This window comes from Aplidium turbinatum, chromosome 7 (assembly GCF_918807975.1).
Source record: "Aplidium turbinatum chromosome 7, kaAplTurb1.1, whole genome shotgun sequence".
Classification (NCBI taxonomy): Eukaryota; Metazoa; Chordata; class Ascidiacea; order Aplousobranchia; family Polyclinidae; genus Aplidium; species Aplidium turbinatum.
This window is the reverse complement of record NC_137478.1, coordinates 955197-983154: the sequence shown is the minus strand read 5'-3', so window position 1 is coordinate 983154 and position 27958 is coordinate 955197. Positions and strand designations below refer to the sequence as shown.

Sequence of the window (27958 nt, the reverse complement as noted above, 5' to 3'; positions counted from 1 at the left end):
ATGAATGCAGGTTCGTTTGAAGCTCCATAATATCTGATAAATATAAAAATATCGATGAGCATGGCCTAAAAAACATATCAGAAGCACTATCAGAAACACTCTATTTTAGCGAATATTCATGTGATTCCATTTCTTCACACCAGATGGAATAAACATAATTAGATGCAAAAATTAGTTTTTGAAAAGCAAATGTCGTCTAAAAAGTGAAAAAGTCTCTCAAAGCTTCCTACCCCACAATGGATCTGTAGGGCACTGGTCCCTAAGCAGAAGGAATTTAATGATTTAAGGGAGGCATTTTAACTGTAAAGGCATTTTGTTTTCAAATTGACATTGGCTTTATAAATTAGACACACTATTTTGTATAGTAAGCTACAAATAGGCAAAGTTTTTGAACTTATGGTGTCGTATGCCCAATTGCCTATTTAAAGAAAGATATTAAGCGTCTTGTGTTATAGTCTTATGGCATGCCTCCGGTGGGCGGTAAATTAACATTCTGGCGTCCTAGCATAACCTACAGGCGCTTTTTACTTTCAACTGAAAAGCTAAATCATCAAATTGATGGTTCAAATTTCCACTGATAGATCTATTCATTTTAAGAGGGGGGAGGGGGGCTAATAGCCTAAACCAGGGGCGTTGACAGGGGGTCTAGGTGATACTTTTGGACCCGGGCCCGGAATATTTAAGGGGCCCGGATTTAAAAAATTCCCCGCGACTTTAAACATTATTAAGATCTTAATACTGTATAATCAGATCCAAAGGAATTGCCATCAGAGGTTTAAACAGCCGTCAGATGGTAAAGTACCGCGCCCCCTTCTGGTTACCGGGCCCACTTCAGCTTTCTGGTGGTAAAATAGCTACTTCAGCCACCAAACAGTTAAATAAGAATTTAGTCTAGTATAGTGATTTCCCTAACCAAGAATATTACCCGAAACACGAATTTCAAAATAAACAGGCTAATATTTGTTCAAATTCAAAAAACTGAAATGGCACAGGTAAAAAGATTACTATCCCTAATTCTGCACTAAAAGTTAGTACAAAACTGGTTTTGAGATTGCAGCAATCAGCAAATGTTTGACCTAGGCCCAAACACCTTTCCCATATCAAATTGAAAACCTTCTGTCTGCACTACCTTTGTTGTAAATTCTCTTCTGGTTAGCCTAGAATGACCAGTGAAACATCAATGGAATCGGGAAGTAATACTCTAGCGCCATGTGACAAATAAAAGTTCAAAAAAGCACCCGCCAGATAGAGATAGTAAGTTTTGCGGTTCAAGAAATTTTAAGATTGGACAAGATGTGTTAAATGACCATGCTTAAGCGACATCAATAAAAGTTTGTACACAACCTTTATATTCATAACTTTGTCGATGAAGGGGCCCGAAAATAAATTGGTACCGGGCCCGAGAAATCCTGTCAACGGCCCTGGCTTAAACTGTTTTAATTATTGACACAATGTTTTCATGAACAAATTAGATTTTCTGTCAGAAAAAGAAAATCAAAAACGCTTTTGTAAGATTATTTTTTTGTTTAAAACCACCGTGTTTTTTTTAACGTTCTGTGATATTCTATGTTATAACAATGCTGGCTTGTGCACAGCCCTAGCAATTTGACTAGAACAATAATTAAGCCAGTCAGCCCAGAAGAGTAAATTGGAAGATTGTAAAAAGTAACACTTCAATCCTTTGTGAGCTGTCTACATAACGTCTTCTGTTTCGCGTATTGTCGCTAAATATCAAGGCACCTTTCGGATGTGCCACTGCCTGGTACCAAATTTGTGAAAACAGAGAAACGAAAGTGCCAACATAAACAAAAAGGGAATCCGTCAAAAAAGGTTGGAAATCACTGCTGTAAGGGATGAAGCTTCATCATATGGCTCTTAACCCTATCTTAATACGAGCTGTTTTCGTACGCGGAAAGTTCGACACGGGCTTTCTTGGCCCCGTGCTAATTAATCGCTAATAACGGGAGCTATGAAACTCACAGAGCCAAAATATTTTACAAGATAATAGCCATGTATATTGTGCGTGTAAAAATTTAAATTTTACCCAACAAATTTATTGAAATAAAGTGTTTGAGATGAAAAAACATCAGAAAGTCGGTTTTTATTCTAATTTCCCGAAAATAGCTTCAAAATTGACCGTTCGAACGCATATTTTTGAATTATGACATAGAGTAATGCTAAACTAAACAAAAAATTACTTTTGTTCATAAATATAAGGCATTTTTGGGCGTTTTTACATTTCAAAGAAATTGCACTAACATTTATAATCTACCATATAATTTGTTTGCTCAAACATCAAGCAGCGAAGGGTCAACTCTAGTTTGCGGCTCTTTGTCCTGACCTAATTGGTCGGCCTAGCTGAAACCAAAGTCATGAAAAGCCAAATTACAACTCATAACACTTCTAATCACAAACTGTTCCTATCAAGTAATGAAACCTCTCGATCTAACGGAGTCGGCTTCCTGGTACACAAATCCTATGCTCCCTTCGTGGAAGGATACCAACCTATTTCTGACAGACTTGCTGTGTTACGTCTTCAAGGAAAATTCTCAAAACTAGTTCTCATACAGTGCTATTTCCCTACCTCATCCCACCACGATGAGGAAGTCCAAGAACTATATGACAAAATCCAAGCTATCATTGACAACGTACCAAAAAGAGATCACCTCTTCATTATGGGAGACTTCAACTGCAAACTAGGTCAACTACATAAAACATTCCCGTCATCAATTGGAAAACACACTCTGGCGACCGCAAATACAAGAGGCGAACTACTGGGCCAGTTCTGCGTAAAAAACAATCTCCAAGTCACTAACACATGGTTCCAAAAGAAAAAGAAAATGTTGTTTACTTGGACCTCTCCTGATGGGAAGACAAAAAACCAAATAGACTTTATCCTATCACGCACCTCGTCTTCTAGACTAAACGTCCTGAACAGCTCTACCTTGAACACTCCTGACATATCAGACCACAGAATGATACGTACAAAATTTAGAATAAGCTTCTCATGGCCTCAGAAGCAGAAGCGGAAACCAATCCAGAGACCCCACCTTATGAAACAACAAGAAGTCGCTGAACACTTCCAAGTAAATTTACAAAACAGATATGCCACCTTACAGCAAATGACAGACCCAGAGTCCATACAAGAAGCTATAACCGCAGGACTAGGGGAAGAATCAGAAGTTGTTCTTCCCAGATATATGCACCAAGACCAACCGAACTGGATGTCGCAACAAACTAAAAAAGCCATCCAATCTAAACACAAAATTAGAAAACAACATGGATCCTCATCTACTCAATATAAAATCGCTAAATCTGAGTCGAAGAAGCTCGTGAAAAAAGACCAAATGAAGCAATTAGAAGATAAAATCGATGAACTCAACACCTTACCTCCACACAAAATCTATTATGCTGCCATAAAGAAACTTAAAGCAAAACCTAAAAACATCAGTTGGGGAATTAAAGATGCAAAAGGAAACATCCTCACGAGCAAAAGCTGTATCCTCGAACGATGGGCAAAATTCTATGAAGAACTCTATCACGACAATCCGCAACAGATACTCATCGATGACTCTGCCTCTGACGAAATCCCATCTATTTTAAGAAGCGAAATATCTAATACTATAAGCAACTTAAAGTATGACAAATCTCCCGGTATAGACGGCATTTACTCGGAATACCTCAAAGCAGGAGGCGAACCTCTAATCACAGCACTGCTTCATCTCTTCAATTCTATCTTAACAACGAAAAAGATACCCAGCAATTTTAAAGAAGCTCTAATAATTGTAATCTACAAGAAAGGCAATAGACTCGACTGCAGCAACTACCGTCCAATAAGTCTACTCAGTCATGTATACAAACTCTTTATCACTATCATTGCGGCACGCGTAAAAAATGACCTATATGCATCCCTCCCCCCTACACAAGCAGCCTACCAACCAGGAAGAGGAACAATCGAGCAAATCTTAGCCCTGGAACAAATCATAGAAAAGTCTATTGAATTCAACAATCCCGTTCATATCACCTTCATTGACTTCAAAAAAGCGTTTGACAGTGTTAAATTACCCTACCTTTGGCAACTTCTGGATAAAACTTCCATCAACAAAAAATACATCAACCTCTTGAAAGCAACGTACGACGATTCTAAAGCACTAATCAAAACAGACATCGGAACAACCAGACGAATTGATATTATAAAAGGTGTTAAGCAAGGAGATGTCTTGTCTGCTATCCTGTTTTGCATCGTAGCGGCTGCAATAATCTCAGAAACAGAAAATAAGTGTACAACTGGATTCACCATCGGCGGTCATGTAATATCCAACTTAAGCTACGCAGACGATATGGCCATTTTGAATAATTCTAAACTGAAAATGCAGGAATACCTAGATGCTCTGTCAAAAAATGCTGCTAAATTCGGCCTCCAAATAAATGTGTCCAAAACCAAATGTATGACAACCGACAAAACTAACAACACACTCAATCTCACTCTCTATGGAAAACAAATAGAACAAGTACCAGAATTCATATATCTTGGCCACCGACTATCCGCAACCAACGATGGAAAGACTGCAGTGCAACACCGAATTGGCTTAGGCTGGGCAGCATTTGAAAAGAACAAAAAGATTCTAACATCCAATAGACTCCCAATCAAACTGAAAGCAAAAATTTTCAACACCTACGTTTTACCAGTCGTGCTGTACGGTCTAGAATGCGTAAATTGGACATCATCAACAATAAAAAAACTCACTACCTTCCAAAATCACATCATGAGAAGCATGACCAACAAAAGGTTACTTGATCACATAAAAATAGAAGATCTTTTAACTATGACAAAACTACATCCAATTGCAGCAATAATAAAATCAAAAGTTTTAAAACTGTTCGGCCACACTAAAAGATCACAATTCGGAATCAGCAAACTTTGCACAGAAGGCAAAGTAGAAGGAAAAAGAAAACGTGGCAGACAACCAAAACGATGGCAAGACAACATTCAATCATGGACCGGACTCCACTTGACGACACTGGGCGAGTTGGCTCAAAATCGCCACTCTTGGAAACAAATAAGCCATGTTGATGCGCAATCTGCCGCAGGCGGAGATAACGACTAATGATGATGATGAATTCTCATCGCCGAGAAATAAGCACAGCTTGATATGTCCTATAGTGTCATTGCGAGTGCTAACAGCTTATAAATACTTTGCTTATGTCGATACAACGTTCAGCGGTGTTGCAATACAACCAAAGAAAGTCATGAGCTTGTTTCAAATTGCATTCCTCTTGAATGAATGCTTTTTTGTTATGCAAAACATTCGCAGGAAACATCGGCCGCTGTACAGCGGTTCACCGTCGTCAGACGTTGAAATAGCATAAATAATTGATCTGTGAAAGTAATGCCTATCAGCGATAATGGAAACACACAATGTCATCCAGGCACTGTTTATTGAAAATGAAGACATGCAGCTCGTCATTGCGTTGAGAAAAAAATGACTTATCAACAAGAAATTCCAGTCACAAAAAATACGACTTGTGCGAAATATTGTACTAAACAAGACCGTATTGCAAGTGTAGTAAATTAGCATCGTCAAGTATAATGGTAATGAAATTGAAACGCACAGCTTTACAAGTAATATTTCGATCAATTTGTAGATAGAAAAATACCCCGCTTTTGAATAAAACGGTGATGGCTAAATACCGTGATTAAAATATTTTAACCCCTGCTCAACGATAACATGATAAGAACAAATCTTATGATAACCCGCCATTTCATTATGATAACCACTGGTAACAGAAAATTTGAGTTTGCTGTTAATCTTTGGTTTTATCGTCATCCAAATTAATTTTATGTTTCCTAATGCAGTAAAATCCGCTTATATCGATTATTATCGATACCTCAAAGGGATGAAGAAAAAGTAGCTGTATTGGCAAAGTGTCGATGTAGACGAAGTCGATATAATTCTACTATGATTTGGACCAGTGTTTCATCGTTTTCTCAAATAAGAACCGAAGTGATGCAAGCATCAATGAATTGGTTCTAATTAGAGTCAATGACAGTCAATGACTTGGTTCTAATTAGAGAAAGATAATAAGTTTTTTCCAGACATTAAATCAAAATAAAACATTACAGTCTATTGCTTGAAGCTTCAAACCTGATGGTTGTATACATGCTGATTGTTTTTTACACACATGTACTTCTATATCTAATAACTAATTTTACCTAATGATTACTATAATAAACGAACGTAACATATCATAAAGCAACAGCGTATTCATCGCGGAATTTACACACAATTTAGTAGCTCTCGTACCATTTATTCAACGTCTGGTGACGTTGAATCGACAAAAACAACGGTGATGGCAACAATAGCGGGGCAGACAATTGAAGAATGGTTTAGTTTTTATTTACCTTGATATGAGGGCAAGATAGATGGTTGAAGCGTTCTCAATTCATTACACAATGCGTTGATGTTGATTATCGAGCAAACAATAAAAATAAAACCATAAAACAATTTGCAATCGGCACTACAGCAGCCACATTTTAGAATAAAAATTACGAGTGCACACCCAATAATTTTGATATGCAAAACGATATATTGCAAGCAACTTTCAAAAATAGCTTCCCAAAGATGGAAACATAGATTAGAAACAAACTTGATATGGAAAGCAGAAAAATATCGCTGAAATGTTTGCACCAAAAGCGAGATGCATCCTGAATTACAGTATTGTTCGAATTAATTGAAACTATCAAGAAAACAGGCTGAAGTTGTGTATATTTGGTTTATTGTGATAATTTAACAGATGTGTATAGTTTAATACCTAACGTGGCCTCCACCTTCTTTCAATATTGCACGAACACGGTTTGGCATGGATTCGATTAGATTTTGCAGTTTTCTGCAATTTTTGGGTCCTGAAACACCTGAATGATGGCCTCCATGAGCTTCCTTGTGATGGTGCAGTCCTTCTTGCGTAATTGTGCCTTGATTATGCTCCACACATTTTTGATAGGATTTAAATCCGGAGAATTGCCAGGCCAATCTAACACGGTAATCTTGTTTTTATTCAAAAAATTAGGGTTTTTTTAGAAGAATGGCATCATGCGAGGTTTGTGAGAAGGAATGTTGGAGAGACGCTGAAGCCCTGCCATTTCAATCAATGTGTAAAACATCCCCCAAAAAGATGTTCTGGGGAAGTTTTAGCCACAGCGGTGTTGGATCACTGTTTCCACTAGAAGGAATTCTGAATTCTGAACGATATATCGATGTGATCACAAAAAAAGTTATCCCAGACCTGCGAAAAGCATTTCTAGGAGGTGGGGGCATTTTTCAGCAGGACTTCGCACCATTCTTCTAAAAAAAAACACTAATTTTTTAAAGAAAAACAAGATTAGGCCTACCGTGTTAGATTGGCCTGGCAATTCTCCGCATTTAAATCCTATCGAAAATTTGTGAAGCATAATCAAGGCACGATTACGCAAGAAGGACAGCACCACCATAAGGAAGCTCATGGAGGCCATCATTCAGGTGTGGTTTCGGGACCCAAAAATTGCAGAAAGCTGCAAAAAACTAATGGAATCTATGCCAAACCGTGTTCGTGCAATATTGAAAGCAGGTGGAGGCAACATTAAGTATTAAACTATACACATCTGTTAAATTATCACAATAAACCAAAAATACACAAATTCAGCCTGTTTTTTTGACAGTTTCAATTAATTCGAACAATACTGTAGGTTGGTTTGGAAAAGATGCTTGAAACAACTCAGACACTACATCCTTCATCGGCACTACCAAAGAGTCTCCACCTCTCATTAGCGATACCAAAAACACTCCATCCCTCATTGACGCTACAGTATAAAAGATGATTCAACTCTTATTGGCAATACCAAAAACACGCTGCTTTATCATCATGCTTTATATGCTCTTGCATGTACAGGAAATTAATTAAAAAAAACAAGCTTTCTTCACTATTTTGTCTTGATAATGAGCTGCCATGTTGTGTATTTGTTCTGCAATCTATAAGCTACTTAATATCGTTGCTGCGAACACTTCACTTTATTTCTGTATAAAATCTGTAAATAGTCCTTGTTTTGATAGTCCGTTACCTTATTACAATATGTGTGTGTATATTAGTTTGTTTTTGTGATGTTGTTGGGTTCAGTCGTGTTCTCATTACTTTAAGAATTAGCGCTCCAGTTGTTTCAGGAACGAGGAGGCGACTGATTCTTAACTAATTCATCTACTTGTTTTAAAATATCAGGTTTGGTGGCCGTGCTTATCTATATTTATCGATGCATATACCGCAATATTAGATCTTTTCATGCACGTCTTAAATCATTATGGTTTTGCCACCTTTTCCTTTTGTTGGTTTTGTTACTGCATTTCTTTTTCACAATATCATTTCTTTTGCATTCTGACTAAGAAAAATAAATTGAATTGAATTGAATTGAAAATGATGTATTACAAACACAAATATAACATAATTAAAAATAAACTCTAACGTTTTGGACACGTACGTGTGTCCTCATCAGGAATTACATATCTGCAATATACATAAAATGAAAATTGTAAGCACAAACTGAACGAGTGACACAGATGTTAGTTATTTTATTAGTAAACTCTTTTTAGGAAAAGATTCAACAAGCTTTGTAAAAAAAAAAATAGCTAAACTTATAAAAAAGAAATTTTCATGTGACGTTCATCCTGTATATAAAACATTTAAAGTGCACCAATATTTTCACCTGAAGTCACCTACTCCCTTTGCTCTTTCTTCAAATGTTGTGTATAAATTTAGTTGTTTGCGTGACGCAAACCAGACATTTTCCAACGTATAATTTACTTGTAATCATTCCTGTGTCACTCGTTCAGTTTGTGCTTTTCAGTCTGGAGTGTCGTTAGTATACAGTTACAGTTATACTGCAAAGTCAAATTTACCTTACAATTTTCATTTTATTTATATTGCAGATATGTAATTCCTGATGAGGAAACACGTACGTGTCGAAAACGGTAGAGTTTATTTTTAACGTCAGATTTTATTTTACTTTGCTTTATTTCTCTATGGTTTAATTTATATTAATAGAACACAATGTCTTAATAAGTCCTCATCATAGTTGGAGGACAACCTCAAGGATGAAGCATAGCAGGATTAACACTTAGGCTGGAAGGCTGCGTCGTGAGAATGTTGACTGAAATGAAGTTGAGATTTAGGCTGTAATTAATGAAAACAAGAGAACGCAAGAAAACTCCAGAGATCCTTCCATAAATGTTGCTAAAACATTTTCTTGTACAAGTAACAAGAGCATTCGTTTATAAAAATACACATCTGGAAAGTGGCCTGATGCCAATCTCTATGACAACGGGGCGTTGACGTTGCCAGTAAGGTTGGACTATCAGGATAGAGGATAACCGAATAACCTTTTAACCGTATTAAGACTGGGTTCTCGAAGGCTTTCTTGGGTAGGGGAGGAGGCGTAAAGCGCCCGCGGTTTTTAAACGTTTATAACGCCTTTGATATACATGCTGTCAGTTAGATATTTTACCAAGTGAAAGAAAATTTATCTGACTTTCCAAAAAATTTTAACGTGTCTTCGAATCATGTGTATATCTATAGCTATAACAGATTTATTAGATAGGCATCAAATCGCCAAAGTTAGATGTAAATTATAATAAAGAAACAAGGCTTTATCTTGCTCTGCTTGAAATAATGACGTCACGGTAATCTCGCTTCACATTATGCGTTCTGTCTCTTTCAAACTAACAACCGTAACGGCTTATCAACTGCAGAGAACCTATTTATTCTGTAATTATCCAAGCCCGCAAAAGTGTGACATTATTATATCGACTCAACGTTTGACCACAGTGCTTAGACGTAAAAATTGTTTATTTGACTTCAGTTTGTTTGGAAAGATGCGAAGATCGGAAACAACTTTTGCTTGAGATGTAGGCAGATTTGGTAACAAGCCGCAAAAATATATATTCTTACACAGCTAACAATTCCACTATTTTTGCGTTAAATCAACGTCTGGCAATGTTGAACCAACAAGGCTATCGTGTGTAAGCATTCTCTTATCGCAAACTTGTAGATTATTAAATCGATTCAACAGCTGATGATATTGAATTGATGAAAACATGGCACTTGCTGCCATCAGGCTTGTACGAGGCTAGAGATATACCATTCATAGCATTATATATTACCATTGCCCAATTTTTAAAGTGATGCATTCGACTTGTATTAAACAACTTATCTAGTTGGAAATTCCTTCATATACATTATGCGAATTCATTTTCAAAATACATTCCATCAACATATTGTTGTTTTTTCTGTCGATGGTTTCTTCATTTCGCCAATTTCACATTAGAGGTACATCTAAAGACGAAAAACTGATAAAGACAAAGCAACCAATCTTTGAAGTAGGTTTTTCCAGGAAGAATATGTCCGCCGACAAAGTCGGTTATATTTACGTAAATTCAACAGCTGAGGACGTTGAAGTTTGGCCTGGTTGAACATTACCAGACACCTAGAATCAAGTCCCATTGAAATTGAACAATAAATTATATTTGCTTATAGCTTGACAATGTCGCAATGCTTGGTCTCTGATTATATCCGTTCGCCGATCTTCATGTTTTACACCTAATAGCTGTCGCTAATCGTTGAATCGACAAAATAACGGGCGCAGTTTTGTCGGCTAAAAAATTACTGAATAAAAATGGTTGCCGATACTATATAAATTGTGGATAAAACGATTAAAAATCGACTTCTATATATTCGACTTTTGAAGTTGAACGATTGCGAAATGAAACAAGTTTACTATCAAAAATATCATCAATTTCGACTATCCGGTTTTGTCCATGTAAACTACTCTATTCCTAGCTTGTAATGCCACACTTTTCGCGTTGATTTATTGTGCAATGATGTTCAATCAGCTTAAAATAAATGGTTTAGTTTCAGTCACAAACAGAAATAACTGTATGCAATTTACGCCAGACGCAAATCGGTGATGCAGTCATGCATCGATGCGGTGTCTTCTTTACAACTAATCAAATTGCCGCGCGATAAGCTTATTAGGCGACTCTGCTTGGCGGCTTGGTGCCTTTGAATAAACGATTGTTGATCTTTCACTCTTTTTATAAAAGAAACCAACCAAGCGCAATCTGCTCTCACTCCAGGAGCAAATCAATGAAATATTTCAAGGTACATGATAAAAACAGTAGAATATCTCCCAAACTGAATAAGGTACAGCCACGAAACTTTAAATACGTTTAGCCAAGTAATATTTAAGTAAGTCAATAAATTTTAGCTTCTTCTTCTTCTTCTTCGTTTGAACCTTCTTCGCCACTTCAAGGGTCGAGAGGCTCTGCCTTTTACCACCCTTAGGCAGTGGCGGCGACGCGGTCTATATGTTTGGGCAGGTGTGGAGCAGCCATTTAATTGATTCTTCATCCAGTTCACGCAGGCCACGCACACCATTTGGCGCATGTTAGATGGCGCAGTTACAGATGGTGTGGTCTGCGGTTTGTTCTTCCTTGCCACACTCACAGATCGCAGATGGAGCCATCCCCCATTTGTGCATGTTGTAGCGGAATAGTCCAACGCCAGTACGCAGGCGGTTGAGCCGCACCCAGGCCTTCCTTGGCAAATGCATTCCGGTTGGGTGGGGGCTGGTGTCGGAAATGAAGCTTTGAAGTCTTGAGAAGTTCTTCTTCCACTCCGAGCCCCATTGGTGGTCCACCCAGGTAGCCGCACTGATGGATCGGTCTTGTTTTCATCAGGAGTTGTGCGGCACGTACAAATGAGTGTCTCGATTTCACTCGCCGAGGTTGCATGCTCGCAGGCTCGTAGAGGCTTGAGTGGAGCAAGTGGTTGGGGTTCGTAGCGCGGCGAGAGAGAGACAGGATGGCTTCTTCGCAACGAAGCTCAGCTGGTTGGATGTCTGCAAGGATAGGGAGATTGTCCGATGGTGTAGGTCGCAGGCATCCTATCACGATATGCAAGGCGTCGTTTATGGCAGTATCGATTTGATGGCAGTGAGCACTGCGGCTCTAGACAGGTGCACAGTATTCTGTTGGAGCATGAACTAGCGCAATGGTGGCAATGCGCAGGGTGTCAACTCCGGATCCCCAGCCTGAGCCGGCCAGACGCCATAGCAAAGCTGTGCGTGTTGAGATCTCTTTGCGTAGTGACTCCAAATGTTGACGGTAAGTGAGCGACCTGTCCAGGACTACCCCTAGATATTTAGGGTTTGGGCAGAAGGGCAGGGTTTTTCCAGGCGTTGATCTTGAGCTCACGCTTCGCTTCCCGGTTGTTTAAGTGGAAGGTTGCCGTCACTGTTTTAGTTTCGCTGAGCTTCAGTCTCCATCTCTGGAGGTATACCGAAAGTGTCGACATGTCCTGGTTTAGAGTCCCTTCTAATGTTTCCCATTGATTCGACAGGTGTACAATGGCCAAATCATCGGCATATGCGTACTTTGCGGATACCGTGTTTGGTAAGTCGTGAGTGTAGATGTGAAATAGAAGGGGGGGGGGCAGGACAGATCCCTGAGGGACGCCATTCTTAAGACGTTGTAACCTGCTTAGTTTACCACTTCCGGTGGTGAGAGTAAAGCTTCTTACCTTATTAGAATTAATAAGCTCAATTGAACTTTAATGAATTGAATTGTATTATAGCTTAATTGAATTTTAGCTTATTAGCACGTATGCCCTTTAAAATACAATCGTTTGAAATTGGCGCGAGCATATGATGCCAGCCCCAGTCTTAATACGGTTAATCGGCACACTTTTCTTACTTGTTATCCGGATATAATTTGGTCAGTTAACCGGATAGCATAAAAGTAACGTTGTTAAGAGTTTTTATACCTTGTTTTGCAAGCTTGGATATCCTCATCTGTGACTGTGACAATTATGAGTTTTTGTGACTCACGAAAGAAACATAACCAATATTATTATTATTGTTAATGCATGTATTCTAAGATGAGGACTGTATAAGGATTCAATGGAAAAGTGTTTAAATTCAAGTGATCACTTTGAATTGACAAAAGTTTAGAGATAATGAAACGGAATCGAAGCATTTTAAAAGTGTAAACCATGTATCTTGGGCCCTTGGGGCTACTTTCTATGATCAAGAAATGGCAATAAAGAAAATTGTGAAAATACAAATATTTGAAAGGTCGGATTTACAGGAACAAAACTCCTCTCCTGTTCTCACGATTTAACAATTGATGCGTTGTGATTCATGAGAAATAATAATTTAATAATAAAATTGATATGGCCCCACATCCACAATGCAAACGATGCTCCTGGCGCTGTTAGGAAGCAGAGGCATTAATTGCGCGTTTTTTTTATTTACATGGCATGTGTGAACAGTCAATATAAACTGTATGATGGTTACATGATTTTGTAAGTCACTGTTTGTGTAAATTTCAGAAAAGTTGTTGTCTGACAATTACCTTATATTATCCAGTTAACCAGTTATCTACAACATAAATATTCCGATATATCAGTTATCCAGATAATCAAATTTATTGATATCCGAATTAAACCTAGTAGCCAGTAATGGCTTTACGCAAACCTCAAAGTTACAGACCATGAAGATTTTTAAAAGTTTTTCAAGCAAAACTTTTACTAAATAAATTCTATATGTCCTTGTAGATTGGCAAAGGCTTAGCCTATCTTTGTTTACTGCTAATTCTTCTGAACTTATATAGCCTATATTTGAGATGATGGCTTTTCTTCGTCTTCTAGGACGATGGTCTTCGCAATAAAAAAAGAAAATGTTAACGATGAGTTCTTGAATGGCAAATGAGTCCAATCTTGGCTTTAAAACTTCGGTTACCTTTGGCACAGTTAACATCCCACAACCCAAATACCTAAAGAACCTCCATAAATATAGATTATCAAGCGTTAACGTTTTTTGAACAAGTGCTAAAGGACAAAAATATTTTATCAAACTGTATTTACTGACAACATGATTTGTAGTATCATCACATCGAAAACGATTCAAAAGCCAATCTTCGTGTCCACCTTCAAGCATGCCATTAAGTGCCTTGTCAAAGACACAACTTCATGATCTTGAGCAGTGTTGAACCGGCGCTCAATCGAGTGCCGCACCTGTGCTCTTGTACCGACTGCTGTCTCATATTCGTTACCAGCCATTATTCTGCAGTGCAGTCCAACGTTTTCATCATTCCATAATTCTACTGTTTAGCCAACCCTTATGTTTTATTAATTCATTTCCATTGCGCCTGGCAACCCGCGGATGAATACTTTGGCGTATAAAAATACTAGCTTGGCAATATTCGTCCTTTTTCAAATTGACACAACTTGGCGTTCGTGTGCTTGTCTTGGTTATCTGATGACATCGACATAAATGCTGGGTAATCAATAAAGAAACCTTTTTGAAAAGCAACAGTAGTGCTTTGTCTATTGTAACAGAAGTGGTTAAGCTAACATTCTGTATACATAGACAAAGCACTACTGTTGCTTTTCAAAAAGGTTTCTTTATTGATTACCCAGCATTTATGTCGATGTCATCGGATAACCAAGACAAGCACACGAACGCCAAGTTGTGTCAATTTGAAAAAGGACGAATATTGCCAAGCTAGTATTTTTATACGCCAAAGTATTCATCCGCGGGTTGCCAGGCGCAATGGAAATGAATTAATAAAACATAAGGGTTGGCTAAACAGTAGAATTATGGAATGATGAAAACGTTGGACTGCACTGCAGAATAATGGCTGGTAACGAATATGAGACAGCAGTCGGTACACTCTCACCGCTCATCTATGCAGCCGACGATCGCTACAGTTGAAGTTTCTAAGTTTCCTAAACTGCTACAGTTGAATGAGATCTTTATCGCAGCAAGAAGTTTGATAACCAAGTATCAGCTTGAAATTATTTTAAACCAGAACATGTTAACGTTTAATTTAGATTACCAATTACTTATAGTTCTAATTTTGCCTTTTTGATGTGATACTCTGTGTTGCAATAATAATACTTTTATAACAATGCTTTTTATTTGTGCTTTTCCAGAGTACTGATGAAGTCGCCTATACGGAGGCGAAAGTTTCACAAATAAACTTTATTTAGTTGTCAAACCTGCTTGTTTAATGTACTGACTTTAATTTCATTCTGGTAAAACCCTGCATTGCTTTAGTTGTATATGATGAGCCTTACTGGGCGACGTTCACAATCTGAACAAAAGTATGATTTTTATATCAAAGCAAGACCGAATCAGATATGTCTAGAAATGAACCACTTCATGCAAACATCTGTATATAAATTTAGTTTCAAAACAACATTGTATTTGACTTCTAACACAAAAAAAAAGAGAAAACAAACACGTGACTTTATTATCTACCATGCATATTGCATCGATGACTGATACTACTCAAAAAATAAATCTTGAAAGTGTTTTGTCGTAGTTTTAGACTTAGAGTAAATATATACTTTCGTGGGTTTACTCCTTTACCAATCCAGTTTGAAAATGTTTTGGCCTTTTCGGAATACATGAAGAAGCTATGTCCAAGTCCAACACAAGCAGATGTGCTTCCTTTGATAATTCATTTCTACAGTTGAAACAATGTCAGATCTATCGTTTTGGTCAAATACAATTAACAATATTCACAATGTAGATGCTAACCAAACCACCACTTGTAACCTGATGCTGCGAGTTTGCTGCGGTAGCAGCACTTTGCACTAGCTTTCGGAACACAGATCCCTTGTTATAGTAGCCTACATGATTTCGAAACTGTGTTTTGAAAGCTAGTGCAAACCGCTATTACCACAGCGAACTCGCAACATCAGGTTAAAACAGGTCATTAATATCTACATTGTGAAGTAAGGAACGATCATGCTGCTACAAGCGAAACTCCATCTATTGCACGATTAACAATATTCAACTCAAGTTACTTGCAAGAGACGGCCTTTGACTGTGTGGACCAGCTTAAACGTCATAGCCATAATAAACTCTTTTAATCATCTGTGGGAAGGTAATAGAAAACATTGGGAGCATTGAGGATGGGCTTTGATTCTTGTAAAATGTATGTAAAACATGTGAACCATTTTGAAAAGAACAAATACCTTAGACAAAACAAGATATGCAATCAGTTACATAACTGAATGGTGAGAAATTTGGTGCTGCACTGGAAAGAGTGTATCTTCCACATCGCTCAAGATTTTGCGGCTGTGTCTTTGGCAAGGCATTCGAGGCATGCCCAAAGGCCAACACAAAGATTGGCTTGCTAATATTTATCTAATCGGCGTAAGCCTGGATATTAGGATGGTCTTTAAAAACATTTTTTTGGAACTTTGTTGGTGCCAGGCGTTTAAAGTGTTTCATTTGGTGAAAAAAATATCACCTGCAAAATAATTAAAAAAAGATGTTTATGTTTAAAGGTAGTTCAAGCCCCCTCATTTTTCTGCAGGGGGACAAATGGCTCCCTGCGTGATATTCCGAAGTAGGCAGACGTAGATACCATAAAGGTTGGCTTTGGTGCAAATTTTACCTGTAATGAGGACCCCTCTTGTTTGCTATTTATAATTTTGGATTGTTTTAATTAATATTTATTTGCAACAGAGTTTCCATAAGAAATAAAAAATTAATAAAAATATAAATCAAATTAAATTATATGAAGATGCAATTTCACATTGCATTCCCACAGGAAAAAGAAGGCCATAGTCATTGTTCACTTTTGCCATTATTGCACTTTAAAAAAAAAGGTTTTGTTCAAGGATATGGCTTGTACGGATCTTCATGAGATGACGTAGTTTTACTTCATGTAGCGAACAAATTGATGGACGAGACAAAGTTTCTGTCAATTATTTTTTGAAAAGCAGCAGCACTCGAGTTCATGATCCTTTTATAAGCCTGCTACAATAACCGAGTTAATGTTACAAAATGTTTATGTATGAATGTTATTGAAATGAAGAAATATCTAAAAAATACGTGACACTACTACAGTACAGTATATTAGGACGTTCATTCATTCATAAACTTTCGCTAATTTCTTCCAACGCTTCTTTCAATATGCAGCGTCACTTTGGAATACCAACTTGATTAGGCTACATGAGAATTATGTTGCATAAAGTGACAGGATCGATAGCTTATCCCTTCTACCTAAAATTACCAAATAGTATTCTTAGACTGTAATATGAACTTCACGTTTAATAAGAGCAAATCTAGTTAATTATTTTAAAAGACGATGTTTTGCAAGTGGCCCATCGCTTAATCTTGTACTTAGTTATTAGTTTTATCTACGTAGATAACTGAATGGTTTTAAGCGTTGCTCAATCGGACACAAGATTTCCTCAAATTCTTGTGTTGTTTATGGATGTAGTTTCCATTATGACTAATTGTTTAGGCAAGCAACTTTTGTGTCATTAAACCAAGGTTTAAAACGAACAGATATACAAGGCCAACCGTAAGAAAAAGAGGTCGATGTCGATTTCTACACGTTTTTTAATGGATTGATTTGATCTTTATCCTCGGACTGGGAAAGCTTCTTTAAAAGATTATTCCTGGCAGTTTCGCATGCTTGTAGAGGCTTTCAAACACTGACGCAAGGCCGGTCACTGAGATCGACAGAGAGGAGTTTCCGATAGTTGCTAAACTGTTGTTGCTAGTGAATTATTCCATTCACTAAGTGGATGGAGAGCAGTCCTGAAATGCGTTGCTCAAGCGCAGACCCTGAGAGCCGAACCAGCAACATCTCATCTTGAGCGGGCGCGCAACTACTGAGCTAACGAGGCGGGCAGTCAGTTCGAAACAGTTCTAATATTTTTTTAAACTTATTTCAAATTGTACATTACTTCTATGGTATGTGTTTCATCATACTGGTACTTATTTTTCATCATTTACAATCCAAACATAATTTAATTTTTTTTTACAGCAAAATGAAAAACAATTGCTCAAACATAAATAGAAATTGATACTTTTATGGAAATTGATAATTTGCATAAAAGTTTGCTTTTGAAAACAAAATCTAAAACCAAGTGATACAGCTTAGTACACGCTGCAGCAACGTTTTAAGTCTGACTCCGTCATGCTAGTAAGTCATCACATAAAGCATCCGCTTTATCTATTCTTGACTTCGAACTTCCCTCAAAACGACACTTTTTGTTGTGATCAAACAACCAACTTGCTCTTAAACTCTACATACGCTCCCACGAAACGTCATTACTTGTTTATACTTTGAGGCGTTTTAGTTTCTTTTTGATGAGTCACCGTAGAGAAGAAAAAGCATGAATCTTTACGCTTTCATTACACAAGTAACATCAAGCAAAGAAAAATGCAATGTAAAGAAACCGATTTTAACAATGTTCAGTCCACCATTGCTTGTAACTACTCCAGGGTTGTCATATGCCCCCTTTTGGGGAGGACATAACTTTTTTAATGAAAAGTATTTCGTCTTATGAGAATGTTTACAGTGCCCAATTGTTGATAATTCTGCTTATGTTGTTGAAAGACGAGATCACTGTCATTTTGTCTTTGTAGTTTGGATTATGCCGACAAGGGTCATTACGTCATCGTGTTGGCCCCAAACCGCGAGCTGGCTCAATGAATTGAAGAAGAAACGATTATGTTAAGCAAGGAGCTTGGAATCCCCACTGTGGCTATCATTTGGGCTGTGGCTATCAACTGTGGCTGTGGCTATCAATTGGGCTGTGGCCCCATTGTGGCTATCAACTGTGGCTATCCTTGCACAACAGCCCAAATGATAGCCACAGTGGGGATTCCAAGCTCCTTGCTTAACATAATCGTTTCTTCTTCAATTCATTGAGCCAGCTCGCGGTTTGGGGCCAACACGATGACGTAATGACCCTTGTCGGCATAATCCAAATAAATTGCAATTATGAGCAGAATGTAATTAGTAGACTAAGTGGCAACCGATATACTTTTAACAGCAATCGACCTATAGGAAGCAATTTATAACTAAGGTCTTGTTACCGTCCTCTTTGCGACGTGAGGTCACTAAAAAAAAAAATAGAAATGTTTTCACCTCGTTGAACTACATTACTGTCACACCGGTTCAGGTAGAAATTGCAAAAAAAAGGCAAGACATGAAATGATAAGAATCGTCCTCAAAATAATCCCCACAAAAAACGCAAGTTGCTAACGCACGTTTTCTTATTGAAAAGATGATGCCGCAGGAGAAATATATTGACACCGCACATGAGTAATTCAAACAAATTTCAAGACCATGTACGATTGTACGTGCACTGAATGAGCACAATATATTTAATGAACCTGTTCTTCAGCATATCTGTGAGTCTGCCAGGGGTGATCATCACCATCTGGAATGCACAGCGAGATGGGTTGGTGAACGAGTTTTAATCGATTCAACAATGCGATGGTGCGACATTGTGACGCACAATGGACGGTTCTGTTTGCATCCCATCCTCAGTTTGAACGCCTAGACGCCAAGGACTAGGCGTTCAAGAACGTAGTACTAAACATGATTGCTATAAGTTCTGCTGAAGCCAAACGTGGATTTTCACAAATGAACTTGGTCATCACACCGCTACGATCACGGCTGACCATACTCACTTGTTTCAGCATTGTTGTTCATCAGCATCAATGGATCACCTCCTCATTTATGGAATGGCACTGCAGCAACTCAGAAGTGGTTGCAGACTCATCGGTCGGCTGTGGATATTCAAGTTAAGCATTCTAAACTGCCCACATTGAATGAACTCAGATCTGTGCAAAAACTGTTTGCTGGCTAAAATCAAGGACTGTCGTGGTGCTTATAACTTAGCCCATAAAACCAAAGACCTGGCAGCAGGCTATTTGTTTTGTGTAATCTCGTTTGCACCAACTTGGAATATGCTTTTGCTGTAATTGGAGTTTTTTAAACTGTTCGTTAATAACTAAATGAGATTTTAGTGTAACTGTCACATTGGCAGCTTATTGGTTCTTACTAGTAAATCTGCAACCACAAGCGCTCATTTCAAGAATTGCATTTCCTTACTTTCCTATTGCAGTCAATGTTTTTGCAAGTGTGCTTAGGATTGGCTCATACAAATAAGTTTACAATTGAGTTAAGAAATTGGAATTAGCTCATGCAAATCGAGTTTCAAGTGTAGGCCTACGCAGAAAAAAAAGCAAAGGAGATTGCAGTGTAGCTACCAAGCCAAATTTCAAACTTATAATTTTATATCGGATTCAACCACGTTTTCACGTTTCGTTGCTTCTACCTTTTTCTGTACTTCAAGCTATGTTTTAGCATGGGTTGTTTTTCGACATGATGTTTAGAAGTAAAAACAAACTGAACGGTGTTTCCTTTTAAAAAAGGTAAACATTGTTGGCTAACCTACACCGATTACTTATGTCTATAACAACACAGCTAAGTGTTAGAGCCCCTCCAAAAAACATTTTAGGAATGCACCCCTGCTTGTGGGTTAACGATAAACTAATATATAGAGCGGTATGTTGCACCTTTCTTCTTCATCAACAGTTTTAACTTTTCATTGACAGACAACAATGCCTTGTGAAAAAAAATATATTAATTGATGTTTTTTAAATAGTAAGATCTAAAAGCGATTGAACAAATTTGAAATTACATTCTTTGATTAGGATCAATCAATAGCATCGTCCGTCAATGGAAAACTTATTCCGCAGTTAAAAAAAGAAGAGTATTTAGCGTGTAAAGACAAATTATCATCAACCTGTCAAGCCGCTTCTAACAGATGAGTCCCAAATATGTTTTCACACCATTCTATCTTTCCCTGTTTTTCCAGATGATACACATCTGTTCTTCAATGTCACCCCGCCATCTTCTCTTCGGTTTTTTTATATTTCCTTCACCTTAGTTGTATTGGTCCAAATTTCTGGTTCTATGTGGATATTTGAAAACTATTAACGAGAGCACGTAAACGCACGCACGTAAGCTAGTGTATGCCAAAACCGAAACGCGCACACATAAATGCACCACGTAAGCTAGTAAACGCAAACAGCATCAACGCATGCACGTAAACTAATGAACGAGAGCGCGTAAACGCAAGCACTTTACAACCTTTTCGTTAAGCACAGCATAAGGGTGATGAATAAAACCGGTTGAAGTTTGAGCACCGAAACAAAACAGTCTGTAGTGGGCTTTGTTCATGGTTGTATGGTCGGAATGTGAACTATTTTTCTAAGAGAATATGAAAAAGTTTATTGACCAAAATGAAGGGAAATAAAATAATTATGAAAAATGTCTTTTTTGAATTAAAAGACTTTGCGATTGATTGATTCTTTATCCTCGGACTGGGAAAGCTTCTTGCAGAGCTTAATCCTGGCAGTTTCGCATACTTGTAGAGGCTTTGAATCACTGACGCAGGCCCGGTCACCGAGATTGACAGAGTGAAGTTTCCGATTGTTGAAGTCATGTTGCCGGGGAATTATTCCATCCATTAGATGCCGCTGAATGGAGAGCAGTCCTTAACGTGCGTTGCTCAAGCGCACACCCCGAGAGTCGAACCAGCGCCGCTATTGATCTTGAAGCTTCTTCGTTTCAGAAGTGACGCGCTAACCAATTGAGCTATCGCGATCTCAAATCTAATGCTTCTACCGTCCACTTTCTACCTGCCACTAAATAGTTGTGTAGGCTACTTATTAGGTGCGTCGTTTTTGACCTTTTTTCGAAATTCAAAAACGGCTAGTCATAAAAAGTGGCACATGCATAAAAAAGTTAATGTGCAAAATTTCATCACTTTGGGGGTGCATCTTCTGCCTCCGCAGGGGGTCAAACTTTCAATTTTTTTTGAAAAAAAAGAGGAAATTTCACTTTCCGTTTTAACATAACCTTTTTTAGAATTTTTCTTCTGGCTAGTTGTAAATTGTAAGTGAGATGTAGACAGAACTTTCCTATGTAAAGGCATGTTCGAAGCTTAAGGTTTACTGCCCTGCATCGACGACCAAAATGCTGAATTTTCACCAATTTGAGATGCAATTTTGTCATTGCTCAATAAACAAACTTGTCGCAAAAGGGCGAGTTGGTGTTAACGCAGTACGCTCATTCATGTTCTGTCCAAACTCTTTCACTGCCCATATGTTTTATGATAAAGAGTTACAAATAAAAAGTGAATAACCTTTTTAAAGTCAAAGTCTAGAGGTAGGCCTAAATTTCATCAAAATTTGGAGCAAATGAAAGAAACAATAAAAGAAATCTGCAAAACAAAAATTGTTTGATATCGGTTGTTGTAAGTGTTCCAATTTTCAGCAACGTACTTGTCCGCAGGAAAATCGTGTCCCTGTTACGGAACAACAGTTCCTTCTTGATCAAAGAACAACCCGCATAATGGTGATTGATAAACTTGATAAATCGGCCACAAAATCTAATTTTAGATCTCTTCAGAAGATCAAATCTTATTTCAAACCTTTTCAGAGGAGAGTCGTAAGATCAGAACAATTCCGTTCTTTAGGTGAAGACCCAGGAGCAGACACTAGTAGCGCTTTGGTTAAAACACCTTTAACTTGTTATTCAAGCTCAGAAACTTTGTCATACAATGAAGAACACTGCAGAGATTATGATTATCAGCCCAGTTTTGCCTTGGAAAACCCCAGAAAAAGCAAAGCTATACTTCCAGTTCAGCAGTAGGCCTATTTGCTAAATCATGCGATCGTACTGGTATTTCAGATAGGTCTGCAGCACTTATTGCTTCATCACTTTAGGTTTGACACCTGTCAGAAGATATTTTATTTTCTTAATCATTTAAAACTGAGTTTCACCACTTTACTATCCATTTTTTTATTTATCGTAGTATGCTTAGCCTATTTTTCTACGTAATCCATATGTGCACTCCCATGTTTATGACTACACCTTTTCATCGATAACACCTTTTCAACTAAAAATGGTGTTTTATGAAGCGAAGTTGCATGATGTAGAAGTTGCAATTACAGCAGCAGGATACATAATTGAACTTTTGCGGTTTTCTTTATGGCAACTGTTCCGGTATTTCTTCAGTTAAACGTAACATTTTTGTCTACAGATCTGACTTGATTATTGCGTGGGGTGGCGTTTAACATCAATTTAGGTGAGTCCACTACTGTGATGAAATCGACTACAATATTTCACTGAAACACTGATCAACTCTCTGGCTTGGTGCTAGAAGGGTCACTATTGGAAAGTAGCCAAACGCAGCTTCTGATTGGCTCATGCTTTACAGACGCTTACAAAAAGTGGTTGTATTAAAGTGGCTATCTACTACTGTACTAATGTAGTGCAATCGACTACAACATTTCGCTTCAACTTGTTTTGCCTTATTCTGTCTATTACATACAAGTCTAGTAAAATTACAACAGACTTAACTGGCGTTGTCAGCAGGATTTTACAGGCATGGAGAAACTAGTTGAAGTCCTGCACAGCAAATTACTGTACCAAGAAAGAACAACGTCACCAAGAACAACTACGAGAAAGAGAAATGCGAAACCAAACTGCGAAATCACAGCCAACAACAATATAGCAGCAGTAGGTATCTTTACCTAAGTTTGTAACATCACAAGATACCATGCCGCAAGTTTTTCTCACCAACCAATCACCCACAATCTACAAAATGTTAACAAACTTGATCGCGTAAGAAACAAACCCCGAGGAGGTCAACAATCTCACCATGACGGAAATTACAGATTACATGGCTCAACAATTCGACCCAAAAACGCTTCATCGTGAGAGAGGGATTCCGTTTCTGGAGCGAGATGAAGCGCAAGCCCGGTGAAACAGCTCAAGAACTAGCCGTCCGCATACGCCAAGCAGCCGCCACATGTGACTTCTCGTCAATTACAAATCAAGAATCAAGGAGAAGAAGAATCACAAATCCATTTTACGAAGCTTTACGTACTCGCTTCATTTGTTCAATCGGTAACGAGACCGTGTTAAAGCGTTTTTCAAAATCAGAGCTGATGAACTTACTTTCAAACGTGCGGTGGAGGTTGCATCTGAAACCGAAGAGGCAACCAAGGTGGCCAAAGAAACTGTTTACGGCACTCCACCGGCACCTGTTGCGAAAGTAAGGACCATCAACAAACCTTTAAAAGCTAATTAACGCACAGGTAGTTTATTTAATTTGAAGAATAAAAAATGCTATCGTTGTGATCATTCCAACCACAACGCCAATGACTGCAGGTTTAAGCAAACCACCTGCCACTTCTGTGATCTTACAGGACACTCACAAGCTGTTTGCTGAAAGAAAGTTAAACAGCTTAAAACTTTAAAGGTAAATTGTATCGAAGAAATTAACATGCTTTCTAGTTTTTACAGAAAACCTCAAAATCCAAAGCTGGAAGTACCGATCTTCATTAATACGGTAACAGCACACCTTCTAGAAGTGGACACTGATACAGACGCAAATTTTATTTTCACCGACGTCTGGTCTCAAATAGGTGCACTTCAACTACAAGCAGTGGCGTAGCCAAGGGGGGGTTTTGAGGGTTTCAACCCCCCTTTGGCACGCGTGTGACGTCACGATATTGAGAATGATGCTTTTAGTCTCTTTATGTCTCTAAAACAAAGTTTGCCTAATTTTAAACGAAACTGAGTAAGTTTTACCAATACCAAACTAACATTCAAATATCTCAGCCAGGATTTAGCAACAAGAAAACATAGAGACTTAGCTTTATTTCAGAAAAATGCCAAAGAAAACATGATATCCTTTTGGTATGCCACCGGAAAGCACCATTTTACAGGATAATTTATATCCACATTTTTGTTGAAAATGCTCTCAGAATGCATCAACTTCAAATTAATTTTTCAAATTTGTCTGGGGGACGCTCCCCAGACCCTCCGCCGCTGGGCGTCGTCTTAGGCGAACACGCGGTCTGGTTTCGATCGCCGCCAAAACCTTCCCCCCTTTTAAAATTCCTGGCTACACCACTGACTACAAGCACCAGCGTCTCAGTACCAATCTACGAGCAAGTATCTAATACCGATCATGAGATCTTTCACAGCCCAGGTAGCTTGTCCTTCAACGAAAGATCAGATTATATTTCCTTTGTAGTTACGAAAATCAAAGAACTAAACTTGCTAGGTCATAATGCTACACCTTTTTTTCTCAAATTCAGGCCTGTTCCTTTCGCGCTAAAGGAAGAAATAGCCAAAGCCTATGATTCGGGTATTGCACGTGGTGTGTGGACACTAGTGTAGTTTTGCGATTGGGACACACTGGTTGTCCCAGTCTGTAAGCTTCCCAACTCTTCAGAAGCGAAGGCCAAGTTACAGGTACATGGCGATTATTCAGTAAGAGTGAACCCTTTTCTGGAGACTCAGTCATTATGTCTCTTGCCAGAACTCTTAATGCAGTTACTCTTGCCAGAAGACTTAATGCAGAAGTTGGGTGGTGGGTATGGTTTCAGCAAGATAGGCTTGGCTGATGCGTCCAATCAGATTCTACTTAGTCCTGACAGTAGAAAACGACTCGCATTAAGCACTCACCGTGGCGTACTTTTACAATTACAACGTTTTACCTTTAAGTACATCGTCTGCTCCAAGTTATTTTTAGAAGATAATGGACGACGTTGCAACCGAACTTCCAGGGGTCGCAGTCTGTGTCAGTGGCACAACTGCTGAGGAGAATCTCAAGACGGCTTCTCAATCGACTTCACTCGAAGGGCCTGAGATGTAGAAAAGACAAGTGTAAGTTTTCACAACCTCAGGTAGATTACCTCGGACACATTTTTTCCAGGCAGGGCATCTCCAAAGGTTCCAAGGTAAACGCCATACTGGAGATCTCTGCCTCACTGACGCATCTTCTCTTCGTTCGTTTTTAGGTTCTTTGGAATTTTATTCAAAGTTTCTACCGTTGAACACTTCCACGGTAGTAGAACCACTATACCATCTCACGAAAAAGGACATTCCTTGGAGATGTGGAAAACAAGAAGAAAGCTCTTTTGTTCAACTCAAACATTATCTTTCAACTGATGAGGTTCTTAAAGAATTGGGCACGTCACTTCCGGTAGGTACCGCTTGTGATGCTTCTAGTGTGGCTATTGGTGCTACTCTTAGAAAACGTTTTAAAAGGTTTTAACAACCTCTCAAAGAAACTATAGCCAAATTCAAAAAGAGGCTTTGTCCATTGTTTTTGCCCTGCAAGACATTTTATCAGTATAATTTTTGTAGATCTTTCATTTTATTCACTGACCATAAACTGTTGCTTAGTCTGTTTGGTCTCATCAAATCGACACCTTCTTTAGCAGCGAGTCGCTGAGTACTCTTTTAGTCGCAATTTACATACAGGTTACTGTTGAGTATGGTAAGACAAAGAATTATCAGAATGCTGATGCTCTGAGTCGCTTCCCAGCAGGAGCGGATCCAATCTTCGATGAAGAGGACAGTGCAGATGACATGTCGTCTGTGCTATCGATGCCCATGGATTTGCAGGTCCAGACCCCAAATGCTGCCTCACTAAGTAAAGAATCTTCTAAAGATCCTGTAATTTCCACGATGATGTGTTTTATGCATGAAGGATGGCCGGCCAAGTCTTCTCCACAAGACCTGGTCGAACCGTGTCGTAAGTACGCGGTTTCTCTTTCTACTTGTTACGGATTTCTACTTCACGGTTCCATGGTGGTCATCACGTCTAAACTTCGTCCTTCCGCCCTTCAGTTGCTTCACGAGGGTCATTTCGTCATTGAAAAAATGAAGCAGTTGGCAAAAACTGCCGTTTACTAGCCACACATTGATTTGGACAGAACTGAACTTTGCTACAAGTGTAGTACCTGTGACGAATACCAACCGCAATCTAAAGCCCTGGTCTAATCATGGACGGTTCCAGAAGCACCGTGGAGTCGCCTACACATAGATCATGCGGTAGATCTCATAAGTTACCATTGGTTACTCAACATTGATGCCGTTTCCAAATACCCATGTATTCATGCAAGAAGAAAACTTTGCTTATTTTGGCTATCCCCATACTACAGTTACCGATAATGCTGTTACAATTTAAATCTACAGAGTTCCAAACTTTCTGTAAGGAGAGCGGTATGGCAGATATTACGGGTGCTCTTACTCTCCGGAAATCACAATGGAATGGCGGAGCGCCTCGTACGTACGTTTAAGCAACCACTTTGCAAGTCTTCTCTGCCACCAAGACAATCTGTATTGGAGTTCATACAGCAGTATCGACGCACGCCCATTCCGGGTGGCTACTCCTAAGCCAACTACTCAACAATCGTCAGATTCGAACCACGACACGCTTCTCCCCACATCGTCTCAAGTGGTACCCAGACAAAGGACGCCTACGAAAACACGAAACAACATTTCAAACCGGAGATCTCTGTTACGCGCTGTCCTTCACTTCACAACGGAACCAGGACCCTCGCTGGGTTCCAGCAAAAGTAATTAAGTGTTATGGCAGCTGAATTTTTCTGGTACGTCTGCTTCCACATGGTCGAAACTGGAGACGTCATATGGATCAACTGCAACTTCGCCACGCATCCTCAGAAGACCAGGAGCTGGGTAACACTCCTACACCAACGGTCGACTCATCCACCGTATCCTCAGCTCGAATTGATTCCGCAGAGACACCTACTGTGCCGGAATACGGGCCACACAATCCACGAAGGTCGAGTCGCCATCGCCGACCTCCGGCTCGTTTCCGCCTTTGATTTGTTGTTGTTTAATTCAGTGTCTTCATTTTTCTTGTTTATAAAAAATTATCTGGGAGGTGTTCTGCTCTTTCGTTAACCTAACATTTTAGTCTACAAAGTACAAACGTCTGATTTGATCGCTCGCACGATGTTCCAATCACATCAGCCTCTTAGCTCTCTTCACCTCAATTACATTCTTGCGTTCTCTTCTTGGTATAAATTTCGTGGCGTTTAACATCTCCTTAGGTAAGTCTACTACTGTAGTGTAATCGACTACAATATTTTACTTCGACTTATTTTGCCTGTTTTGTCTTAATCTGTCTTTTAGTAAATACGCGTCTAGTGAAAGTACAACAGCAACTTTACACGAGACAACACGTAAAGTTTAGAATGTCTTTGGTTTCAGCACAA

The 27958-nt window shown here is 38.7% G+C and overlaps 1 protein-coding gene across 1 annotated transcript; it reads left to right on the top strand.

The window, feature by feature from the left end:
• The first annotated feature begins 2372 nt into the window (after positions 1-2372).
• On the top strand, positions 2373-27565 carry LOC145774462 (uncharacterized). The gene is made up of 6 exons (XM_082585717.1): positions 2373-4045; positions 25025-25086; positions 25730-25914; positions 26196-26339; positions 26913-27006; positions 27402-27565. Exons 1-6 carry the CDS (start codon positions 2373-2375, stop codon positions 27563-27565), a joined length of 2322 nt encoding a protein of 773 aa, XP_082441843.1.
• Positions 27566-27958: the final 393 nt, after the last annotated feature.